General features: G+C 42.5%; 1 protein-coding gene across 1 annotated transcript; it reads left to right on the forward strand.

The window, feature by feature from the left end:
* The first annotated feature begins 4,778 nt into the window (after nt 1-4,778).
* Nucleotides 4,779-21,242, forward strand: CRKL (CRK like proto-oncogene, adaptor protein). The gene is made up of 3 exons (XM_089653218.1): nt 4,779-5,332; nt 11,490-11,949; nt 19,066-21,242. Exons 1-3 carry the CDS (start codon nt 5,022-5,024, stop codon nt 19,198-19,200), a joined length of 906 nt encoding a protein of 301 aa, XP_089509344.1. The 5' UTR covers nt 4,779-5,021; the 3' UTR covers nt 19,201-21,242.
* Nucleotides 21,243-21,631: the final 389 nt, after the last annotated feature.

The raw sequence follows: 21,631 nt of genomic DNA on the forward strand, positions 1-21,631 counted from the left end.
ATTGTGCACAGCTCTAGTGAGGAATTGAATAGCTCTGTGAGTTTAGTTCCGCTGTAATGCAAAATGATGGATTGGCTTTCTGATCACCTGACTGTTGTGTTTGGCTTTCACAGTGGTCATATAATTGGGAGACCATCGCTCTGACCCCCTATCAGAAGCTGTGACTGAGATCTGTTAGAGACAGTTCGGCCAGTGTGCTGAGAAGCATGCAGTTCTCTCAGCACACAACCTCAGACTGCCTCAGACTGCCATGGACGTATATGCACAGTGGCTGGGTGGTAAGACCCACTTTTCCTGCCGCCACATACACGCTGCCTGCCTTTACATGCAGATGAACTTTAATGGCATCCCAGTCTTAGTCCGTAGGGTTCAATATTGAGTTGGCCCACCCTTTGCAGCTATAACAGCTTCAACTCTTCTGGGAAGGCTGTCCACAAGGTTTAGAAGTGTGTCTATGGGAATGTTTGACCATTCTTCCAGAAGCACATTTGGGAGGCCAGGCACTGATGTCTAACCAGAAGGCCTGGCTCACAGTCTCTGCTCTAATTCATCCCAAAAGTGTTCTATCCGGTTGAGGTCAGGACTCTGTGCAGGCCAGTCAAGTTCCTCCATCCCAAACTCGCTCATTCATGTCTTTATGGACCTTGCCTTGTGCACTGGTGCGCAGTCATGTTGGAACAGTAAGGGACCATCCTCAAACTATTCCCACAAAGTTGGGAGCATGAAATTGTCCAAAATGTCTTGGTATGCTGACGCCTTAAGAGTTCCCTTCACTGGAACTTAGGGGCCAAGCCCAACCCCTGAAAAACAACACCACACCATAATCCCCCCTCCACCAAACTTTACACTTGGCACAATGCCATTCTCTTGGCAACCGCCAAACCCAGACACGTCCATTGGATTGCCAGACAGAGGAGTGTGATTCTTCACTCCAGAGAATACATCTTCACTGCTCTAGAGTCCAGTGGCGGCGTGCTTTACACCACTGCATCCGATGCTTTGCATTGCACTTGGTGATGTAAGGCTTGGATACAACTGCTCGGCCATGGAAACCCATTCCATGAAGCTCTCTACGCACTGCTGTTGTTACTAATCTGAAGGCCACACAAAGTTTGGAGGTCTTTACCTATTGACTCTGCAGACAATTGGCGACTTCTGCACACTGCGCTTCGGCATGTGCTGACCCCAATCTGTCATTCTACGTGGCCTACCACTTCATGGTTGAGTTACTGTTGTTCCCAGTTGCTTCCACTTTGTTATAATACCACTAACAGTTGACCGTGAAATATTTAGTAGGAAGGAAATTTCATGGATGGACTTATTGCACAGGTGGCAACCTATCACGGCACCACACTTGAATTTGCTGAGCTCCTGAGAGCGACCCATTCTTTCACAAATGTTTGTAGAAGCAGTCTGCATGCCTAGGTGCTTGATATTATACACCTGTGGCCATGGAGGTGATTGGAACATCTGAATCTAATGATTTGGAGGGGTGTCCCAATACTTTTGGCAATATAGTGTATGTGCTATGTGTTTGGGAAGAGGAAAAATTTGATTTTTTTTTTTTGCACTTAGATCTCCAAGGAGGAGAGTTTGCTTGTACCAGGTTCTCCTGTAGAGAGCTCTGAGATTGTAGGACATTCATGTGGGATTTCTGATTGAGAATCTGATATTTCCTCTCTGTGCTGAAGGTGTTACTGTTCCCCATCTACAAGGATTGAGGGGTGATGGGTGTCTATGTACTATGACTCATGCACTCAATAAATAGGCATACCTACTTTTCTAAAACAATTGATGACACCCCCACTGAAGGCCAGCACATGTTTAATCAGTTGCTGCCAGCCCACGGTACATTTACTCAGGGCAGGCGGCATGAGCAGGCTGGATCATGTACATGTACTTTATCCAACCTGTTCCTAGTTAGGGGTGTGCAGCACGCTGCTACTGTGACCGCTGTGTCCACCAGACACAGCGGATTACAATTACCAGTAACTGGGTATCATGTAATCAATATGACTGGTCATAGGGATCACATAATTACAATGTAAACAAACAGCCGTTAATGGTTTCCATTCATGACTGCTTGCTTAGTGTTGTGAGGCTGTGATTGGCTCACAGCTATCACATGGTATTTGTCTACCTGTACCATGTGATTCCCTTTAGCTAATCACAGCATGTCAACAACTAAGCTGTCATGAATGTTTACCCATTCATGACAACTAAAATGTTTGCTTATATCAGTAAATTTCAGTTCAAAGAAAAAAAAACCTGATCACCCCCTAGAGTGGTACAGTTTCACTATGGTGACACTGAACGAATATGATGATAGGATGTAAAAAAAAAACAACAAAACAGTAAGAAAAAAATATTTTAAAAATTGAATACAAAATTTACTTTTTTTTGTTTTACATAGTGTCACCAGTCAGTATTCCTGATCACCGTCACCTCAGTCATATGATGATGCTGTACTGTACTGGTGACAGTATGTAAAAAAAATTGTGAAAAAAAATGATTTGTTTCATTTTCCACAAAAAATGACAACTTAAAAAACACAGAGATTTGTTTTTTTTTACCTAAGACATCATATAGCAAAATACATTTTGGTCTGAATTTATGAAGAAATTAGATTTTTTTTTTAAATTTCCCTACTGGATGTTTTATAATAGAAAGTAGAAAACATAGTTTTTTTTTCAAAATGTTTGTGGTCTTTTTAGAAAAAAAACCCAAAACAAAACACAGTTGTGATCAAATACCACCAAAAGAAAGCTCTATTTGTGTGAAAAAATTATATAAATTTCATTTGGGTACATTGTTGCATATATAAGAAAAGTGCAGCGCTAAAAGGTATATACTCCAGTCTGGTAATAAAATATAAAATAATAAAACTGGTGACAGTTCGTGATAGGTGATCAGTAAAGAAGTTGATATTGACTTCACGTTCCAGTGGTGTGTTGGTAAATAGTAAAAATATGCACTCACCAGATGCGTATCTTTCAATATGCATATAATCAATAAGACCAGAGGTCCCCCTCTTTGGATGGGATGGATGAGCTGGGCCGTCTTAACGGACTCTCCTCCCTCTGGGTAGTAGGCAGCTAATCGATCGTCTCCCTTGGTGTATGTAGATGGGCGTCCAGGTAGAGGTCTCTTTAATGGATGGGCAGGATGCTTATCAGCTTGCCCAGGAACCAGCGCCCTCCTTTGGACTGGTGTCATATATAATTCAGCTCCTGTATCTTGAAATTTGGGCTCTGAAAATGAATGTTAGCTCACCAGGGAGCAAACCAAAAAAAGTCGCATAGTGTAGTATTTTTAAAAAAATTAAATTTATGAATCCACATAGTTAAGAACATAAAAGGTGTACAAGCAAATGGTATACTGACCATTTAAAATAAAAAGATGGCTGCCGGACCTATGATAGGTGCAGGCAGCAAGACGTCGCGGCGTAATGGCCCCTTGAAAGGGACCATTACGCCGTGACATCTTGCCGCCGGCACCTATCATAGGTCAGGCGGCCATCTTTTTATTTTAAATGGTCAGTATACCATTTGCTTGTACACCTTTTATGTTCTTAACCACGTGGATTAATAAATTAAATTTTTTTTTAAAATAGTACACTATGGGCCATTTTTTGGTTGGCTCCCTGGTGAGATAACATTCATTTTCAGAGCCCAAAATTCAAGATACAGGAGCTGAATTATATATGACACCAGTCCAGAGGAGGGCGCTGGTTCCAGGGCAAGCTGATAAGCATCCTGCCCATCCATTAAAGAGGCCTCTACCTGGACGCCCATCTACATACACCAAGGGAGACGATCGTTTGGCTGCCTACTACCCAGAGGGAGGAGAGTCTGTTAATACGGCCCAGCTCACCCATCCCATCCCATGAGGGGGACCTCTGGTGTTATTGATTATATGTGTAATAAAATATACGCATCTGGTGAGTGCGTATTTCTACTATTTACCAACACACCACTGGAACGTGAAGTCACTATCAACTCCTGTACCGATCACCTATCACAAACTGTCACCAATTTTATTACCAGACTGGAGTATATACCTTTTAGCGCTGAACTTTTCTTATATATATATTTTATGAGGTTTTATTTTGGTTACCTTTTATGTGCTACAGCTGCTACATCATTGAGCGCTCACTGATTCTATTTACTACGTACATTGTTGCATGACTGCACAATTGTCAAAGTAGCACAGTGCTAAATAGCAGAAAATGGCCTCGTCATGAAGGGGGTAAAACCTTCTGGAGAAGGTTCAAGTGGTTAAAGTTTGAACTCCCTTCAGGAAAAAGCTGTCCCTGTGTCAGGACCATACATTCACAGGGACTACTGTGCTTTAGCACTGAAGGAGGAGACTCGAACCCCACTAGCTGGGCTCTTCTCCATCACTTTATATAGGGCTCCAATTATAAAGCCGACACTGGGTGTATTTTAACAAAGTGATGTAATTGGTCTGCGTTACGTCAAAAGCAACCCAAGTCGAGAACTCAGAACACCCTGCGGGGCAGCGCAGCCAATCCCCAGCACGGGCTCCTGAATGTTCACCGACGTCAGAGGCAAATCGCACCCTCATTGGTCGGAATTTTGGCGAGCCGCTCGTACGGCCATATGAAAAGTCGCGCTCCCGTCCGCTCAATAAAAAGTGACGTGGGCAGCAGCCAATGAAATCTCAAGGAAACGCCCCACTCCTTATCAGGAGGTGGACTCGGACGTGACCGCCAAGGTTAGGCGTGCTATTGGTTGCCGCGGGTTCGTGGCGTGTATCCGGTTCGCTGTATGTGAAAGCCCGCAGTCCTCCGCCATCTTTACTGTCTCCCCAGTCTCGTAGAGCAGAGAATAGGGAGGGGACCCGAGTTGGGTCACGCACACCCCGCGCGGGCCTGACAGGACCTGCCGCTTCCGCTGTGACCATGACACCCAGAGCTGCCCGGGAAACAGCCTGCCAGTGACCAGCCTCTGCCCGCACCTTCCTGTATACCACTCTTATCTCCCATCGACCGCTCAGTCATGTCGTCCGCTCGCTTCGACTCTTCGGACCGCTCGAGCTGGTACTTCGGTCCGGTCTCCCGGCACGAGGCTCAGTCCCGGCTGCAGGGACAGCGGCACGGGGTCTTCCTGGTTCGAGACTCGTCCACCTGCCCCGGAGATCACGTGCTGTCCGTCTCCGAGAACTCCCGGGTCTCCCACTACATCATCAACTCCCTGCCCGGCCGCCGCTACAAGATCGGGGACCAGGAGTTCGACAACCTGCCTGCACTGCTCGACTTCTACAAGATCCATTACCTGGACACCACCACCCTCATCGAGCCGGCCCCCAGGTGAGAGGCACGTGGGGCAGGATCCGGCGGGGACACGGAGAACCCCCGAGTGTCAGCTGTGTGTGCCCAGCACAGGGTCCAGAGCAGCCCACTTCACAACTGGATTGTCAGTAATGTGTTCCCAGCACAGGGGTCCAGAGCAGCCCACTTTACAGCTGGATTGTCAGTAATGTGTGCCCAGCACAGGGGTCCAGAGCAGCCCAGTTTACAGCTGGATTGTCAGTAATGTGTTCCCAGCACAGAACCCAGAGTAGCCCCCATCACAGCTGGATTGTCAGTAATGTGTTCCCAGCACAGGGTCCAGAGCAGCCCCCATCACAGCTGGATTGTCAGTAATGTGTTCCCAGCACAGGGGTCCAGAGCAGCCCCCATCACAGCTGGATTGTCAGTAATGTGTTCCCAGCACAGGGGTCCAGAGCAGCCCCATCACAGCTGGATTGTCAGTAATGTGTTCCCAGCACAGGGGTCCAGAGCAGCCCCATCACAGCTGGATTGTCAGTAATGTGTTCCCAGCACAGGGGTCCAGAGCAGCCCCCATCACAGCTGGAGGAGTGTCAGTAATGTGTTTTCAGCACAGGGGTCCAGAGCAGCCTACTTCACAGCTGGAGGAGTGTCAGTAATGTGTTCCCAGCACAGGGGTCCAGAGCAGCCCATTTCACAGCTGGATTGTCAGTAATGTGTTCCCAGCACAGGGGTCCAGAGCAGCCCACTTCACAGCTGGATTGTCAGTAATGTGTTCCCAGCACAGGGGTCCAGAGCAGCCCCCATCACAGCTGGATTGTCAGTAATGTGTTCCCTGCACAGGGGTCCAGAGCAGCCCCCATCACAGCTGGATTGTCAGTAATGTGTTCCCAGAACAGCCCCCATCACAGCTGGATTGTCAGTAATGTGTTCCCAGCACAGGGGTCCAGAGCAGCCCCCATCACAGCTGGATTTTCAGTAATGTGTTCCCAGCACATGGGTCCAGAGCAGCCCACTTCACAGCTGGATTCAGTAATGCGTTCCCAGCACAGGGGTCCAGAGCAGCCCACTTCACAGCTGGATTGTCAGTAATGTGTTCCCAGCACAGGGGTCCAGAGCAGCCCACTTCACAGCTGGAGGAGTGTCAGTAATGTGTTCCCAGCACAGGGCCCAGAGCAGCCCCCATCACAGCTGGATTGTCAATGTGTTCCTTGCACAGAATCCAGAGTAGCCCCCATCACAGCTGGAGCAGTGTCAGTAATGTGTTCCCAGCACAGGGGTCCAGATCAGCCCACTTCACAGCTGGAGGTGTGTCAGTAATGTGTTCTCAGCACAGGGCCCAGAGTAGCCCCCATCACAGCTGGAGGAGTGTCAGTAATGTGTTCCCAGCACAGGGCCCAGAGTAGCCCCCATCACAACTGGAGGAGTGTCGGTAATGTGTTCCCAGCACAGTGGTCCAGAGCAGCCCACTTCACAGCTGGAGGAGTGTCAGTAATTTGTTCTCAGCACAGGGCCCAGAGCAGCCCCCATCACAGCTGGAGGAGTGTCAGTAATGTGTTCCCAGCACAGGGGTCCAGAGCAGCCCACTTCACAGCTGGAGGGGTGTCAGTAATGTGTTCTCAGCACAGGGCCCAGAGTAGCCCCCATCACAGCTGGAGGAGTGTCAGTAATGTGTTCCCAGCACAGGGCCCAGAGTAGCCCCCATCACAACTGGAGGAGTGTCAGTAATGTGTTCCCAGCACAGTGGTCCAGAGCAGCCCACTTCACAGCTGGAGGAGTGTCAGTAATTTGTTCTCAGCACAGGGCCCAGAGCAGCCCCCATCACAGCTGGAGGAGTGTCAGTAATGTGTTCCCAGCACAGGGGTCCAGAGCAGCCCACTTCACAGCTGGAGGGGTGTCAGTAATGTGTTCCCAGCACAGGGCCCAGAGCAGCCCCCATCACAGCTGGATTGTCAGTAATGTGTTCATAGCACAGGACCCAGAGTAGCCCCATCACAGCTGCACTGTCAGCAGTATGCGGGGTCCATAGCTGCACCCCCTTCACTGCTGGACTGTGATGAGAGTCCCTGATGGGTGTCAGCAGATGGAGTCTAGGGGCTCATAGCTCCCCCCAACATAGAGCTGGATTGGGCTCAGAGTCCTTGAGTGTTAGTGTGATGAGCACAGGGGTCCAGAACAGCCCCCATCTCAGCTGGATGAGTGTCAGCAATGTGGTGTTCCCAGCACAGGGGCCTACAGCAGCCCCCTTCACATAGGACTGTGAGCAGAGCGCCTTACGGGTTTCAGTGCTACGCTGAGTCCAGGGGCCCATATATGCCCCCCTCACAACTGGGCTGGGATCAAAGTGCTGAATCCAAGGGCCCACAGCATCCCCCTTTACATCCCAGTAGTATGCAGAGCTCAGGGGCCCATAGCTTGCCCCCCCCCCAACATAATTGTGCTGGGATCAGAGTCCCTGAGTGGTGTTGGCAATGTGCCGATTGCAAGGGCCCACAGCTGCACTGGGATCCGTCTTCCAATAGGTGCCAGCAGTATGCGGTGTCCAGGGGCCTGTAGCTTCACAACCCCCCCCCCAATCACTGCTGGACTGTGTTAAGAGTCACTGCTGGGTCTCAGAAATGGCAGTCTAGGGGCCCATAGTATCCCCCCTCACCCCATCCTACACATTGTTGGGCTTGGACCAGAGTCCTTGAGTGTCAGCGGTTTGAGGAGTGTAGGGTCTCATAGCTGTTCCCCTCATAGCTTGGACACTTATCAGAATCCCTGATGGGTGTTAGAAATGTGCCGAGTACAGGGGCTCATAGCAGCCATCCTCACAGCTGGGCTGGGATCAGGTTCCCTGAGTGTCAGCAGTGTGAGGAGCACAGGGACCCACAGCAGCCCAACTACATTTCCATTATAAGGTGACATTTGTATTCTGAACTTTGCACATAACTGCTGCACTCTGCCCTGCTTGTAAGTATGGAGACTAGCACTGTTTAATGATGCTATAGGAAAAATAGAGCCAGTGTTTGCTATGAATTTTGTAATGTGGACCTTGGATGAAAATAAGATCTGCTTATGTTGTATCCTGGGAACTGCTGAATTAAAAAAAAAAACAAAAAACAACCCACTGTGAGGTTCCATGCACACTGGCTTAATGTTGCTTCTAGAGGAGTTTTTTGATTTGCCTGTAGAAGCAGCTCAATGTTATCCTATGTGTTCATGCATTAGGATGTTTAGATGCATTTTTTAAGCTTCGTGTTTAGAGGCAGAAATAAACCCTTCTGGTTTTGTGTTTCTGAGAGCAGTTTTCTGGCAGAAAAAAAAGTTTAATGTTCCTATACCTTCCTAAACTGTACAAAAATGGTCTATATGAACTTTTCTGCCAAGGAAAGTAGGTTTTATTTTTTAAACAGGTCACACCCATATTCAGGCTGTAACTTGTTAAAGTTGTACTGGCCCCCTCTCCCCCTTATCTGCCAATGTAACAGCTAGCCAGGAATCTTCTCCCCCCCCCCCCCCCACCACTAGCTGTCAAGTTTGAAAAAGCGCAGCCGTTCATCACTCAGTCATAGCCTTTTGTGAATGAAAAGACTAAAATTCCCAACCGCATTTGTGACTGTTGCTTGTAGTTCCTGGTGAACTACCACGGTGTTGAGCGTTATGGTAGTTAATTGATTCTTCCTGTCGGTGTATAACTGCCTGCTCATACAAGGTACGAGCACACAGATACACTGACAGTTGGCAGGAGACCTGTGTGGCACCAGCAATCTGCTGATCACTGGTGCAATGCTTTCTGGGCTCCTAAAGCAAAAAATAATAAATGCACATTTTTTAAATGCAAAAAAATGTGCAGTTATTTTTTTGCTAAAAGGTGAACTTGCCCTTTAAGCCCAGTGTGTATGGACCCTAAAAGCAAAAACAAAAAAAAATTGGAAGAAAAATGTTAGGTCTTCTCATAGGATACTGAGAAAGCTGAGGATTCCATGACAATAAAGATGTAAGTAACATATTCCTCGAATGTTTTGCTTCTCTATAGCTTTCAATGATGGTGCATTTTAATCAGGGGCTGCGGTAAAGGGGAACATACATTTGCACACAGGGTCTACTTTTATTGGGCTCTTTTAAAGGATAAGTTTACCTTTGGGAACATGATACATGTTCCACCCGTTTTTAGAGTGGAACATGTAACGTTCTCATAGCTGCAGCTGCGTCCGCCGCCACCCCGTGCTATCTGTCAGATTTGAAAATAGCGTGGCCATGCGGGGCTCCGCCCACACTGCCCCGTCATTCATTCAGAGTTCTGTGAATAAGTGCCTACAAGTCCCAGCAGCCTTAGGGGCTGTCGGCTTGAAGTTTTCAATGAACTACCACGGTGTTGCAGAGTGCCGTGGTAGTTAATTGAAGTTTCCGGTCAGATTATCTGCTTGCTTGTACATCCCGTACGGCAAGCAGATATTCTGACTGGTCTGCAATAGACCTGCATGGCATCAGTGATGTACTGATCGTTGGTGCAATGCTTTCCAGGCTCCTGCAGACAAAAATAATACACATTTTTTTCTTTCACCTGCAAAAAAAATGCATTTATTATTTTTGTCAAAAAGGTGAACTTATCCTTTTAAAGATGGCTCACTCCAGTATGCTGCTTTATTTTAAAGGTGAAACCTATTGGGAGTAATGGACAATTTATTCTTTTCAGTAACAGTTGTGTTTTTATTGAAAGATGTGAATTACAGTTGTCTGTCAGTATACCACAGATCGATAATGCTTCCTAACTACTAGTAGGAGTTGTCATTCCTGGGCATTTTGGTGATCTGCCTGTGTGATACAGTGCTTCCATCAGCTTGATGGTTCTTGTTTGTGTCAATTAATTCCTTGCTTTGTTTAGGAACACAAAACAAGTTGCTGATGCAGTGTTAGCTGGTTTCAGATTCCTGGCCAGCCACTGTATTATTACTGCTGATTTCTCAGTACTGTGGATGTCACTAGTTAGTGCATCAGCTTAAACAAATCAATAGTGTCTGGAATATTTAATAGGCTATGACAAGAGTCTCTACTCCAGAGGCCATGTTTTGGTTTTTCATTTTAGATCCCAGCTTGGATATTGCAGCACCTTTTAATATTGATTTCTTGCTAGAAGTTCTGCACTTGAGAGGCTCATCTTTTTCTTTGCTGAATCACTCCAGCTCAATATCTTTCCTCTCGTTTGTAAACTTGTGTAGAATGTTCATTAAAGCCATAATGAGTTGATAGCAATTTTCACACACGTTTCTTCTACAAATCTTATTAGCACCTCATCTGTTCTGCTGAATGCAGTCCTTTACCGATCTGTTCTCTGCTTTTTTTGGTGACCACTGCATTGCATCATATTTACTGCTCAGTAAACTGTCAAGGTGTAAAAGACTTTAGTAACAAATGGAATCTAGGGGACAGTTGGGTTTTGTAGGAAGCTGGTATGTTTAGGGATTGTTAATCTCCTAATCTAATTACTTGGTGCTTTACATACATTGTAATTTGCTAAGCTTATTCACTAAATGCGATTAGTTGGTTTTGATTCGTAATACAGGCAGTTGTCTGAGATTAAAATATTACTCGGCATGAAGCTTGCATAACTGCGATCTCTTCATCTTACCAGGAGACCTCCTGAATCCATACCTTTTTGCTCTATAAACCTGGTCTTATGTGCGAGGATATTTTGATTTCTGAATTAGTATATCCTTTAGTGATCCCCCGTCCCCTTTGACATGCACTATTCAATCTTGTTGGGCACTATTTGTTAGTGCAAAGCTTAAAAAAAACAGTTCCCTTAAGTTTCAAACTTGATGAATTACTTCAAACTAAACTCCCTCACCGTTCATAGATGCACAATTTCTTGCATCCTACATGGTGAGATATTTGTACAAAATGTTCTTATTGTTCAGCTGCTTCATTCTGTAGTCAACTTTTAAAGTGTCTCTGGGTACAATTTTTAATTTAACTTGGTTTTTCAAAACAGTTTTTTTTCAGTTCCTTGTTTAGTGTTTGTCCTATGACCGTTTATAGGTTGGCTCCTAGGACACCATATTGCTTGATGGTATATATACTTTCTACAACTGTCTTTTTTAGTTCTTATGCACCATATTGCTTGATGATTGTATTTAAGTATTGCTTTTAATGGTTCTGAATTTAAGCTTTTTGACCTTTTTCTTAAACATTTCCTTCTTTCTGTCTGAAGGTACCCAAGCCCACCTGTCAGTGCAGGATCGGCCCCCAATGTTGTTGCATCAGAGGAAAACTTGGAATATGTACGAACTCTGTATGACTTCCCTGGAAATGATGCGGAGGACCTTCCTTTTAAAAAGGGAGAAATTTTAATAATTGTAGAAAAGCCAGAGGAACAATGGTGGAGTGCCCGGAACAAAGACGGTCGTGTTGGTATGATACCTGTACCCTACGTTGAAAAGCTAGCACGTGTACCAGTTCATGGCAAAATGGGAAACAGGAATTCGAACAGCTATGGTATACCAGAGCCCGCACATGCCTACGCTCAGCCGCAGACTCCCAGCCCGCTCCCTACCTCTGGCAATCCTCCTACTGTCACTCCATTACCATCTACCCAGAATGGACCTGTCTATGCTAAAGCTATTCAGAAAAGAGTGCCATGTGCTTATGACAAAACTGCTCTTGCATTAGAGGTAAGTTGCTGTGGATGGAGTAAGCTTGTAGTTCAAATGAAAGATGTGAAGAATGCATTGATGCAGCCATCTTTCTATGCCATCTTACTTGCCTGGTTCATGTGTTGCATCATGTGCAAGAGGTATTATTTGTTCAGTCTGTTTTGTCGATCAGTGCATCTTTTATATATCTTGAAGGGCACTTGTCAGAAAATCCGTGAACTGTCATGGTTGTCTTTTATCAGTGCTGTACGCTGCTATTTTCCCAGTAGATGTGCTGGTTCCACGGTAAGCTTGTAACTGTGTCTGCTACAGAGGTGCGTGCTCTACTCTGGATCAAGCACCGTTTTGGGACAGAAGCAGGCTCCAGTGGTGATGAGGAACCTTGGATGTGAAAGAAAAGTCATCCTAGCAGGTTCCCTTGAAATGTTAAGTTGCTGCAACAGAGAATCGGGAGACTACCAGGCCTTGCAGTGGTACATTAGATTGTAATGAGTTCTTCAGAGTCTTACTTGCTCCACAGGTAGTGTAATGGCTAACTACCTGAAATCTAACCTGTAAACCTGATGAAGAGGGCAAATCTGTTGTGAGATTATAAATCGAACACCTAATGAGTCTGCATGCATGGTTATCTTCATTTCTGTAATGCAAACGGTGACCAGATCTTTAATTGCACTCTAGTCCGTTTTATTAGTATTGTGGTACATTAATTTTTGTTGGCCTGGAGGTAGCCTGTTACACTTTTGTAGCCAAGTGGGAGGGAGGTAGGGGCAGACTGCTGTGAAATCCAGAAGTGCGGTTGCTGTTTGCATGAGAACTCTGGATTTTAAATGTACAGAAGCTCTCTTGGAATGAATTAATCATACTGAGGTGCCAGTATTAAAATTCTGCTACTGGTTTCTCCCCTTTTTTTAAATAGAGTCTGCCCCCCCCCCCCCCCTACACTTTATGTAGGACACAGATTGTGATCTGGGGGAAAAGTTTTGTAATGTGTTTATCTTGAATTTTAAACATAATTTTCTAGGTTAAACGCGTGCAAATTTGATTTACAAATGTCATTGTGTTTAGTATATAGGTTGTTAGGAAGGTTTTTGCGGGCCCTCTATTCTCATTTATATACATTTAAGTAGGTCTATACTGACTCAATTTGTTGTGTGTTAATTAGTAGAACATTATCACAGAGTCTCTCTGGGTTGTTATTCTAATTAGGTTGTTTCTTGGCAAATTGACACACTTCAGAAGGTTAACAAGTAGGTCGTTGTGTTCCTAGCGCTTGAAATCCCAGCAAGTTTGCTTGACAGGCGTGATATATTTTCAGTAACTGTTTGAGCTCTGGCTTTTGGAAACTAAATTCTGAACACATCTCTTATGTAAGCAGAAGTGCAAATAAACATTGGAGTCATTTATCCTTTTAAATTTAAATGCACATTCTATATGCTTGTTAGTACAGCTTGGCATACATAGAGATACATTGTAAAATATTTGTTAAAGTAGTCCTGTTTGGTTTCATCAACCTAAATGTTATGATCTTGCACCAGACCAGATTTGACTAATATTTGCAGCTCAACTTGGATCTTTGCAGCATACATTTTTGTAAATTGTGAAATTCTGTTTGGTTTAAATACTCTTTGAGTGGAAGATTGTTATAAGAAAATCTCTCATAAACCTGGGCAGTTCAGACTGAACACAACCTGTTCCAGATATACCGACACCCAAAGCTGTACTAAAATATTTAATTTTTCAGAGATTCTGAATTGGTTCTGTAATCTGATGGGGGTGTCATTGACTAAAAGGGTGTAGGACCAAGCTTGATTTTTACAGGAATATTCCAGATTTCCTTATAAAATCGGCTGAAAATATCTAGTTATCATTTTTAATATTTAGTTATTGAAGGTAACACCTCATGTGGAATGACTGCCAGCACTGATCGCCTGCTGGTCTGACGCTGGTTTACCAGCATTACACTTCAACAAATGCCGGTCGTTGGACTGGCTTCTGTTAGACAGGCAGCTGTACACACTGTCCAAACATAAGCCAGGTACTGCTGAGCCAGCCAGATTGTGTACCCAGCTTTTAGGCTTCTTTCAAGCTCCACTGGAGAAACCCTTACATGGATGTTCTCCTAATATGTGCAGCTGGAATGATGGGACCTGTAGACCGGAGCAGGCTAGTCATAGACTTATTTACATTGAGCCTGGGTTTACATATGTGCGGTACATCGCATGTAATTCACACAGGAACTGCACCGCATTTCTGTGCAAATCGCATGCGATTTGTGTGCAGTGCGATTGGAGCCATACATTTTGTATGGCTCTAATTGACCTGCACAAAAAAGGGGGGGGGGGGGGGGGACTCTTTTTGTTTTTTTTTTTTTTTTTTTTTGTCTGCAATAGAATTGTATCGCATAGGTATTCACACCTATGTGATCCTATTCTGCACATCGCACTGCGTTTTGCCCACAGATTTCAGGGTGTTAACGTACACACCTGCAGTGGTTCGCATGAACTGGGTGTGATGCTGATGCGGTGCGGAATTCACACAGAAAACGCTGCAAATTCCGAACTGCTTCAGTGTGAACCCAGACTGAGAGTGCATGATCCTTGACCGGAATTTAAAACTCTGCACAGCAAAAGCAGGAGCCTGTGAATTGAGGCAGGCTGTATTCACCTCCCCTTTTTTTTTTTCTTCTTTTTTTTTTTTTTCTTTTCAATTCCGGTTTTGTTAATGTTCAGGCAAAAAGAATGCTTACATTGTTATCAGGAAGCGCAGCTTGGCACAAGTCAGATAAGTCAGTGGAGAGAAGTCCTGGATGTGTAAGATGAGGAAATGACACATGGTAAAAGTTTTTGCCATTGACTCAGAGGAAGAGTGTGTGTGCTCAGGTGGGACTGAGGTGTGCATGGAATTCTGAGTCACTATTCCCTCCCCGAGGCTAGAGATTCCAGAAATAACCATTGGGCAGTAGATCACAGCAAGCCACCTGCAGGTTTATAATGGGTGGGGTGAAACATGTGGTTGACAATAGTAAATGTTACGCTCAGATAGACTTGTTGGTTCTTGCACAGGCAAGCCTTCATCTATTAAATGGCATGCTGTTTGAATTTCTGAGTATTACAGCAAAGTCCAACTAACCTAGGGAAATCATGACTGAGATTGTTCAGCATCATGTCCGTGTAACTTCTTACATGTGTAGTAGTACTTCATATTTGTGTGTGTTACACTAAAAGCTGTGACTATGTATGTTTGATACTCAACCTAATGTATTATGTCATTGTGTTTTTCAATAAGGCAGGGGGATTTAGATTTTTGTTTTGTGTTGCTGGCCTTTTTAAGAATGTTGTGGTCTAGAATGAAATCCATTTTTTTTTTAAATAAGGCCAACAATTTTGAGAAAACAATGTTTTTGACTATTTGCTATTAAACATGTCCAGTTAAAAAAATGAAAATTAAATTTAGGCCAAAATGTATTCTGCTACATGGCTTTGCTAGAATAAAAAAATCCCAATACGTGTAAATTTGGTTTACGTGAAAGTTAGTGTGTACAAATGGTATTTTGTGTGTGTATGTGTGTATATGTATATGTGTGTGTGTGTGTGTGTGTGTGTGTGTGTGTGTGTATATATATATATGTGTATATATATATATATATATATATATATATATATATATATATATATATATGTATGTATGTGTATATATATATATGTATGTGTATATATATATATATATGTATATATATATATATATATGTGTGTGTATATATATATATGTATATATATGTGTATATATATATATATATATATATATATATATATATATATATATATATATATATATATATATATATATATATATACTGGGTTTTTTTTGTTTATTTTTACTAGTAATGCCGGCAATCAGCGACTTATAACGGGCCTGCGGCGGGCATTCTGGCACTGGGGGGAACTGACTTTGTGTCACTGACATCCCCAGTGACATCAATACAGTGATCAGTGCTAATAAAAAGCACTGTACTAATGGCACTGGGCAGTAAGGGGCTAACGTGGGGCAATCAAAGGTTAACTGCTTGCTTGCTTGCTTGTTTTTTTTTTTTTTTTTTTTTTGCTGTGTCTGTGCTTCACTGTAAGGACACTGCTCTGCATGGCTCTGCTTTGCAAAGCCCTGCATAGCAGTGTGCTGGAGCTGACAGGGGAGAGAACTGTATTGTTTACTTAGAGTTCTCTCCCTCCGTGGGTAACACTGCTCGTTTACCGAGTGCCGGCGAGTAATCACTGGTTGGGACCCAGTGACTGACAGCCAAGGCCGTGAAAGCGGTGCAAAATCGCGCGTATATATACATGATTTTGTGCACCCCTGTCGCCCTGTAGCGGTATATCTGCTATAGGGCAGCGGGAAAGCGGTTAAAGTTCTCATCATCCAAAATGCAGCATTCCCTTTTTGTTTGTGCTTTTTTTTTTTTTTTTTTTTTTTTCCCTCTTGCACATCTGTGGTAAGGTTATTCCTAGTGGTGTAGTACTTTTGTGCAATGTGGTTCTAAAGCCTAAACATTTTTTTTTTTTTTTTTTTTGTTTTAACTTTCCTTGCATTAAGGTAAAAAATGTTTTGGCCCTTCACTCCCCTTATACTTATCTGAGCCCTCATTTGATCCAGTACTGTGCACGTCTGCAGCTCTTCTTTCCCCTCACTTCCAGGTTTCATAGGCTTTGCTGAGGCATTGGCTCCCACTATTGTCAATCAAAGCTAGTGAAGGGGCAGAGTCCCACTGTCTAGGTCAATGGACGCAGCAGTTGGGCTTAGGAGTGAGCCGGGCACACCAGCGGGGGATCCAAGAGGAGGTTTGGAGCTGCTCTGTAAGTATCACATGTTTGTTGTTGTAAAGGAAAAATATATTTTTCCTTTACAACTACTTTCAGATAATGAATGCTTGGAGCTTGGTCCTGTGCTTTTAACAGATTTTCAATTCAGAATTGTTGGCTTCATATGCAGTATAATATGAAGTCATCCTGAACGGTTCATTGTTCAGTGTATTACAATTTTGTGTTTGGCCAGTGATATGTCTTTGCACAGTTACTGCTTTAATGTGTATTTCCACTTTTGCAGACAGTTTTGGGATAGCACCCATGTTACTTTATATTTGTTATATATTCTCATTCCAATAGTATAGCTTTAAAAATCTAAAAAAAAAAAAGTGGGCAATTTGGTTGATCGACTTCTGTACAACCAGCCTGAAGGAAAATCTTTGCTCGAGTGCTGCTGGCTATGGTTGGCGGTACTGATGAGTGTATTCGGACATGGGAAACCTCGCTTCTGTCACACCTAGAGAGTGTGGATGAGGGGAATCAATTCATTTTCTTTCATTCAACCCATGTTGAATGGAAGAAAATTAATCCTGTATGGGCTGCCTAAGCCTTTCTATTGGGACAGACTAATGCCTACTACATACAATGAGAAAATTGGATGAAAAATACCTTTTTCAGAGCGATCATCCAATATTCAGTTAGTACACAGCTTTCGAGAGCCGATCATGACAGTTCATGCAAAATTATTTGAAGGGACAAGCACAAAAAATGTTCTCATACGATACCAGAACGAACAATGTTTGTTTAATCAGTATTAGTGGTGCACCAAAATGATAATTCTGGGACTGAAACTAAAAATTCAGGATGCACTTGGCCGAAAACCGAAATGGACAGTTTTAAAAAATGAATATATTTTTTAAACGCAATTTTTTTTTTTTTTTTTTTTTTTTTTTTTTTTTTTTTTTTTTTAAAAATACACTTTAATGAAAACAAAAACCACAGACAATATTTACCCCAATTTTTTTTATAAAATGTGAAGGATGATGTTACGCCGAGTAAACAGATACCCAACATGTCATGCTTTAAAATTGCGCAAGTTCGTGAGATGTCGCCAAACTACTTAAAAATCTCCATGGGTGATGCTTTAAACTGGTAAGCTGTAGAAATTTTTAAAGTTTACAGATGAGGTTAGAATTAGGTTAGGTTAGAATTATTGCTCTTGCTCTGACATTCGTGGCAATACCTCACATATGTGGTTTGAACACCGTTTACATATGTGGGCGAGGCTTAAGTATATGTTCACCACTGCACCTGAGTGGGGGGTGGGGGGGCAGTTGAGGCACTTAACAAAAAAAGAAAGGGACAATGTAATACAATGAATTAAACTTCTTTTTTTTTTTTTTCCTTAATCGCTTTTATTCCTTTCACAAGGAATGCAAACATTCCTTGTGATACAAATAACCAGTGACAGGTCCTCTTTATGGAGAAATATGGGGTCAATAAGACCCCACATCTCTCCTCTACAATGTAAAGCATTAGTTCAAAAAAAGCATTGATGTAGTGCTTTTAAAGAAGTAAAAAAAAAGGCCTCGTTTACAAGGCATCGGAACCGTAAGTGAAGTAATGACGGGAATAGAGATCAGTGGAGGCCATCTTTCCTTCACGGATCTCTGTGCCCAATGCTGGGATTGTTGGATGGGTTCTCAGGTAAGTCTGAGAACCCCCTAGCATGGGCAGCAAGGGCGGGGTTATTTTCGTCCCTTGTATTGGTGCCTATTTTCATAGCGGCCAAAGGCCAATGGGGTATTTTCGGCTGAACTGTTTCGGCCACCGAAATTTCAGTGCATCCCTAATCAGTACAGTATTCATCTGTAAAAATCCAGTGACCAAGATTGTGCATGCTCATAAACGAAAGAATACATCATTTATGAAGTTGTATTCTGTCGTACTGTGACATTAGGAAATATTTTCAGCCATGAGGCCAAAAGATGGCAAACTTGATTCCTAAGTTGATCTCTACTGCTGAAGTGTAGCGCTGTGTCAATCCTAAAACACCTCTGACCATTTCTCATTTCTTACATATTTGTGTGGGTTTGTTTTTGCAAAACTTGTTTATTGTGATACAGTAATCAGATCTTTGACTAAGCAATCAGTTTTTATGTCCTATGTACTTTTATATACTAAAAAAAGCAGACTGAAAAACAAAGTATAAACATGGAACCTTAAAATAAATTTCTTACACCCGTTTTAAAGAAACTCAAAATATGTAGTTGACATGTTTGATTGAGTTGCACTTATCCCATATCTGACCCAGTGCTGTTTTCTGTTTCACTTGTAGGTGGGCGATGTGGTGAAAGTGACTCGAATGAATATTAATGGCCAATGGGAAGGAGAAGTGAATGGTCGAAAAGGGCTTTTCCCCTTCACACATGTGAAAATTATTGACCCTCAGAATCCGGATGATAATGAGTGACTTGTTTCTCCTCTCAGCTCTGCTTAATTAACTGTTCTTCTTCCAGATCCTCTGAAGCTTTCTTGGCATATCCTTCAACTCAGATCTTTCAGCCGCCTGGTTATTTGACACTTCTGAAAATAACACACTCCAAAGTTCACCTACTGACGCATGTAACATAGCTGTGTTTGTCCATAATGCAGAGCTACTGCTCACCACGTGTTCAAGGGCCTGAACAAGCTTACTTAGAAATGCTGTGCTGCCAGCCGCTAATCCTGTGTTGCTGTGGAGAACAATGCCTGGTGGAATTCTGATGCGTCTTTATTTTTTTTTTAACAAATCCAAATCATGCCTAAAGGCTTGCAGGGACATTGGATCTTTGACTATACACATCGCTACAACATAAGAGTGCTGTGATAAGCTGCCCCATTTGGAGAGATTCTGTTGTGCTCAAATCCTTATGGGGACACCTCAAGATTGTGGTAGTAGGTGAATTTGAGGCCTTTATTTATACAGATAATTGTTCTAGACAGGAATTGAGAACATGTCTACTTCCTCTTCTAATGCAGAGTTCTGTCACTGTAGTGAAAGATGTCATCTGCTTGTCCTTCTAGTAATGAATGGATTTACAGCTTGATATTTGATGCCACAGTGTACCATCTGTATTTCTGTTTCTCTCTTCCTCTTAGTGGGTGCCATTATGGAATTGTCCTGTGAGGTGTTTAGAAAATAGATCTCCTGGAAAAGCTTAGTGAATTTGTATCTCCTTCTTTTTTTTTTTTTCCATTCCCTTTTATTTAAAAAAAGAAATCCAGACTTGAGCGTTGCTTCTGTATTGTTGCAGAATGCTAGTAATATGTCAAGACATCTTTTAAACCTCAGACCCAGGCCTAGTTTTATTTGCTTTGACTCATTGATGATCCTTTTGTTGAGATGTTTTTTTTTTTTTTTTTCCTTCTTACAGTGAGCTGTACTAGTCTACCGCAGCTTCTGAGCACAAAGGGAGGAAACGGATCCTCATACAATCAGCTTAGCTCTTTCTTTCTGAGTTTTTTCCCCTTTTCCTGGAATAGTGCAGCAAGCATATACAATAGAAAAGAGCCCAACTGCTGTTTACGATCTATGTAACTCATATGCAGTGAGGTTTGGTATGCCTATGGTCTTGAAATAGCTTTTTTTTTTCACATTCTGCCATTTTAAACCAATCTTCTTCCCCTATCGATTGTTTTGTTTTGCTGGATCTGGACCCTTTCCAGTCAAAAAGTGTGTGAATAGCTGCTTTAGCTATGCCCTGAATTTTAATTTCACTGTCCACTTGGTTGTTTGAGTACGACAAAAGTTGAAAGGGAATTTGTCACTTGGGACGCAGTCCCATTTTATTTTTGCAAAGGGAGGAAACATGCATTTGTGCCATTTTGTTTTGCTTGTAAATTGTAATTTTATATTGTATTTACTTGGGGTGGGGAGAATTTGTTTTGAAATTCAGTGTAATTAACATTTTTAACTGTTTCAGACCATTGATTTTCCGCTCATAAGCCACACTTTTGATTTCTGCTCGATGTTTTCTCTAATTTTTTTTTTTTTTCCAGAGGGGCAGCCCACATCGACAGAATATTTTCTCCTACAGAAGATGTTTCACTAGGTTACACAGAATACACAATATTTTAGGTGTATGCTTTTTAACCTGTTTTTTTTTTTTTTTTTAAGGAGAAATCATAGCTTTTGAGTCCTTTTTTTTTTTTTTTTTTTTTTTTTTTTTTTTTTATTTTTTTTGTGCTGTAAAATTAACAGTATTAAATTACTTATATTCTTAGAATACTGTGTTTTTTCGTTTTGTTGCTATCCTAATTTGCATAAGTGGGGGAAGATTATGAGTTAAATAATAGTAAAGCTTAGGGCTGCAACTAACAATTACTTTTATAGTTACCTAGCTGGCCGATTGTTTCGATTAATTAGATAAAAAAAAAAAGCTTAATATGCAATATTTTATTTTTATTTATAATTGAACAACGGGGACAGTTGCTCACAAACTGCAGAATAAAGAACTTTATCTTTTACGTTAACATTACAAACCTGTACAAATTTTTAAAAAGCTAAACAAAATATCCACACAGCTGGAAAAAAGTGTGGTGTACAATTTAGGTAATATGTAAAAAAACAAAAAATATCATTGAACACATCACCGTTTTTCTCGCTAAAGGTGATACTAACATGAAATTTTCACCAAATGTGGGTAACAACCCATGCAATCTATACATACAATTTTTAAATTTTTTTGTTATTTATTAATATGGAATTGACACAGGGAAAAAGTATTGAACACGCTAACTGAAATTTATATTATACTTTGTACAAAATCTTTTGGTAATCACAGCTTAAAGATGTCTACTGTATGAAGAAACTAGTCTCCTGCATTGCTCAGGTGTGATTTTGGCCCATTCTTCCACACAAA

This window comes from Staurois parvus, unplaced genomic scaffold (genome assembly GCF_062004578.1).
Source record: "Staurois parvus isolate SC_StPar_1 unplaced genomic scaffold, SC_StPar_1.0 ptg000704l, whole genome shotgun sequence".
Taxonomy (NCBI): Eukaryota; Metazoa; Chordata; class Amphibia; order Anura; family Ranidae; genus Staurois; species Staurois parvus.

Bases quoted from the DNA above. Each gene is read 5' to 3' on its own strand.
- CRKL (XM_089653218.1), top strand. From the start codon at position 5,022: ATGTCGTCCGCTCGCTTCGACTCTTCGGACCGCTCGAGCTGGTACTTC. The intron at 5,333-11,489 runs GTGAGAGGCACG...TTCTGTCTGAAG, and splicing joins CTCATCGAGCCGGCCCCCAG to GTACCCAAGCCCACCTGTCA. The intron at 11,950-19,065 runs GTAAGTTGCTGT...TTTCACTTGTAG, and splicing joins AAACTGCTCTTGCATTAGAG to GTGGGCGATGTGGTGAAAGT.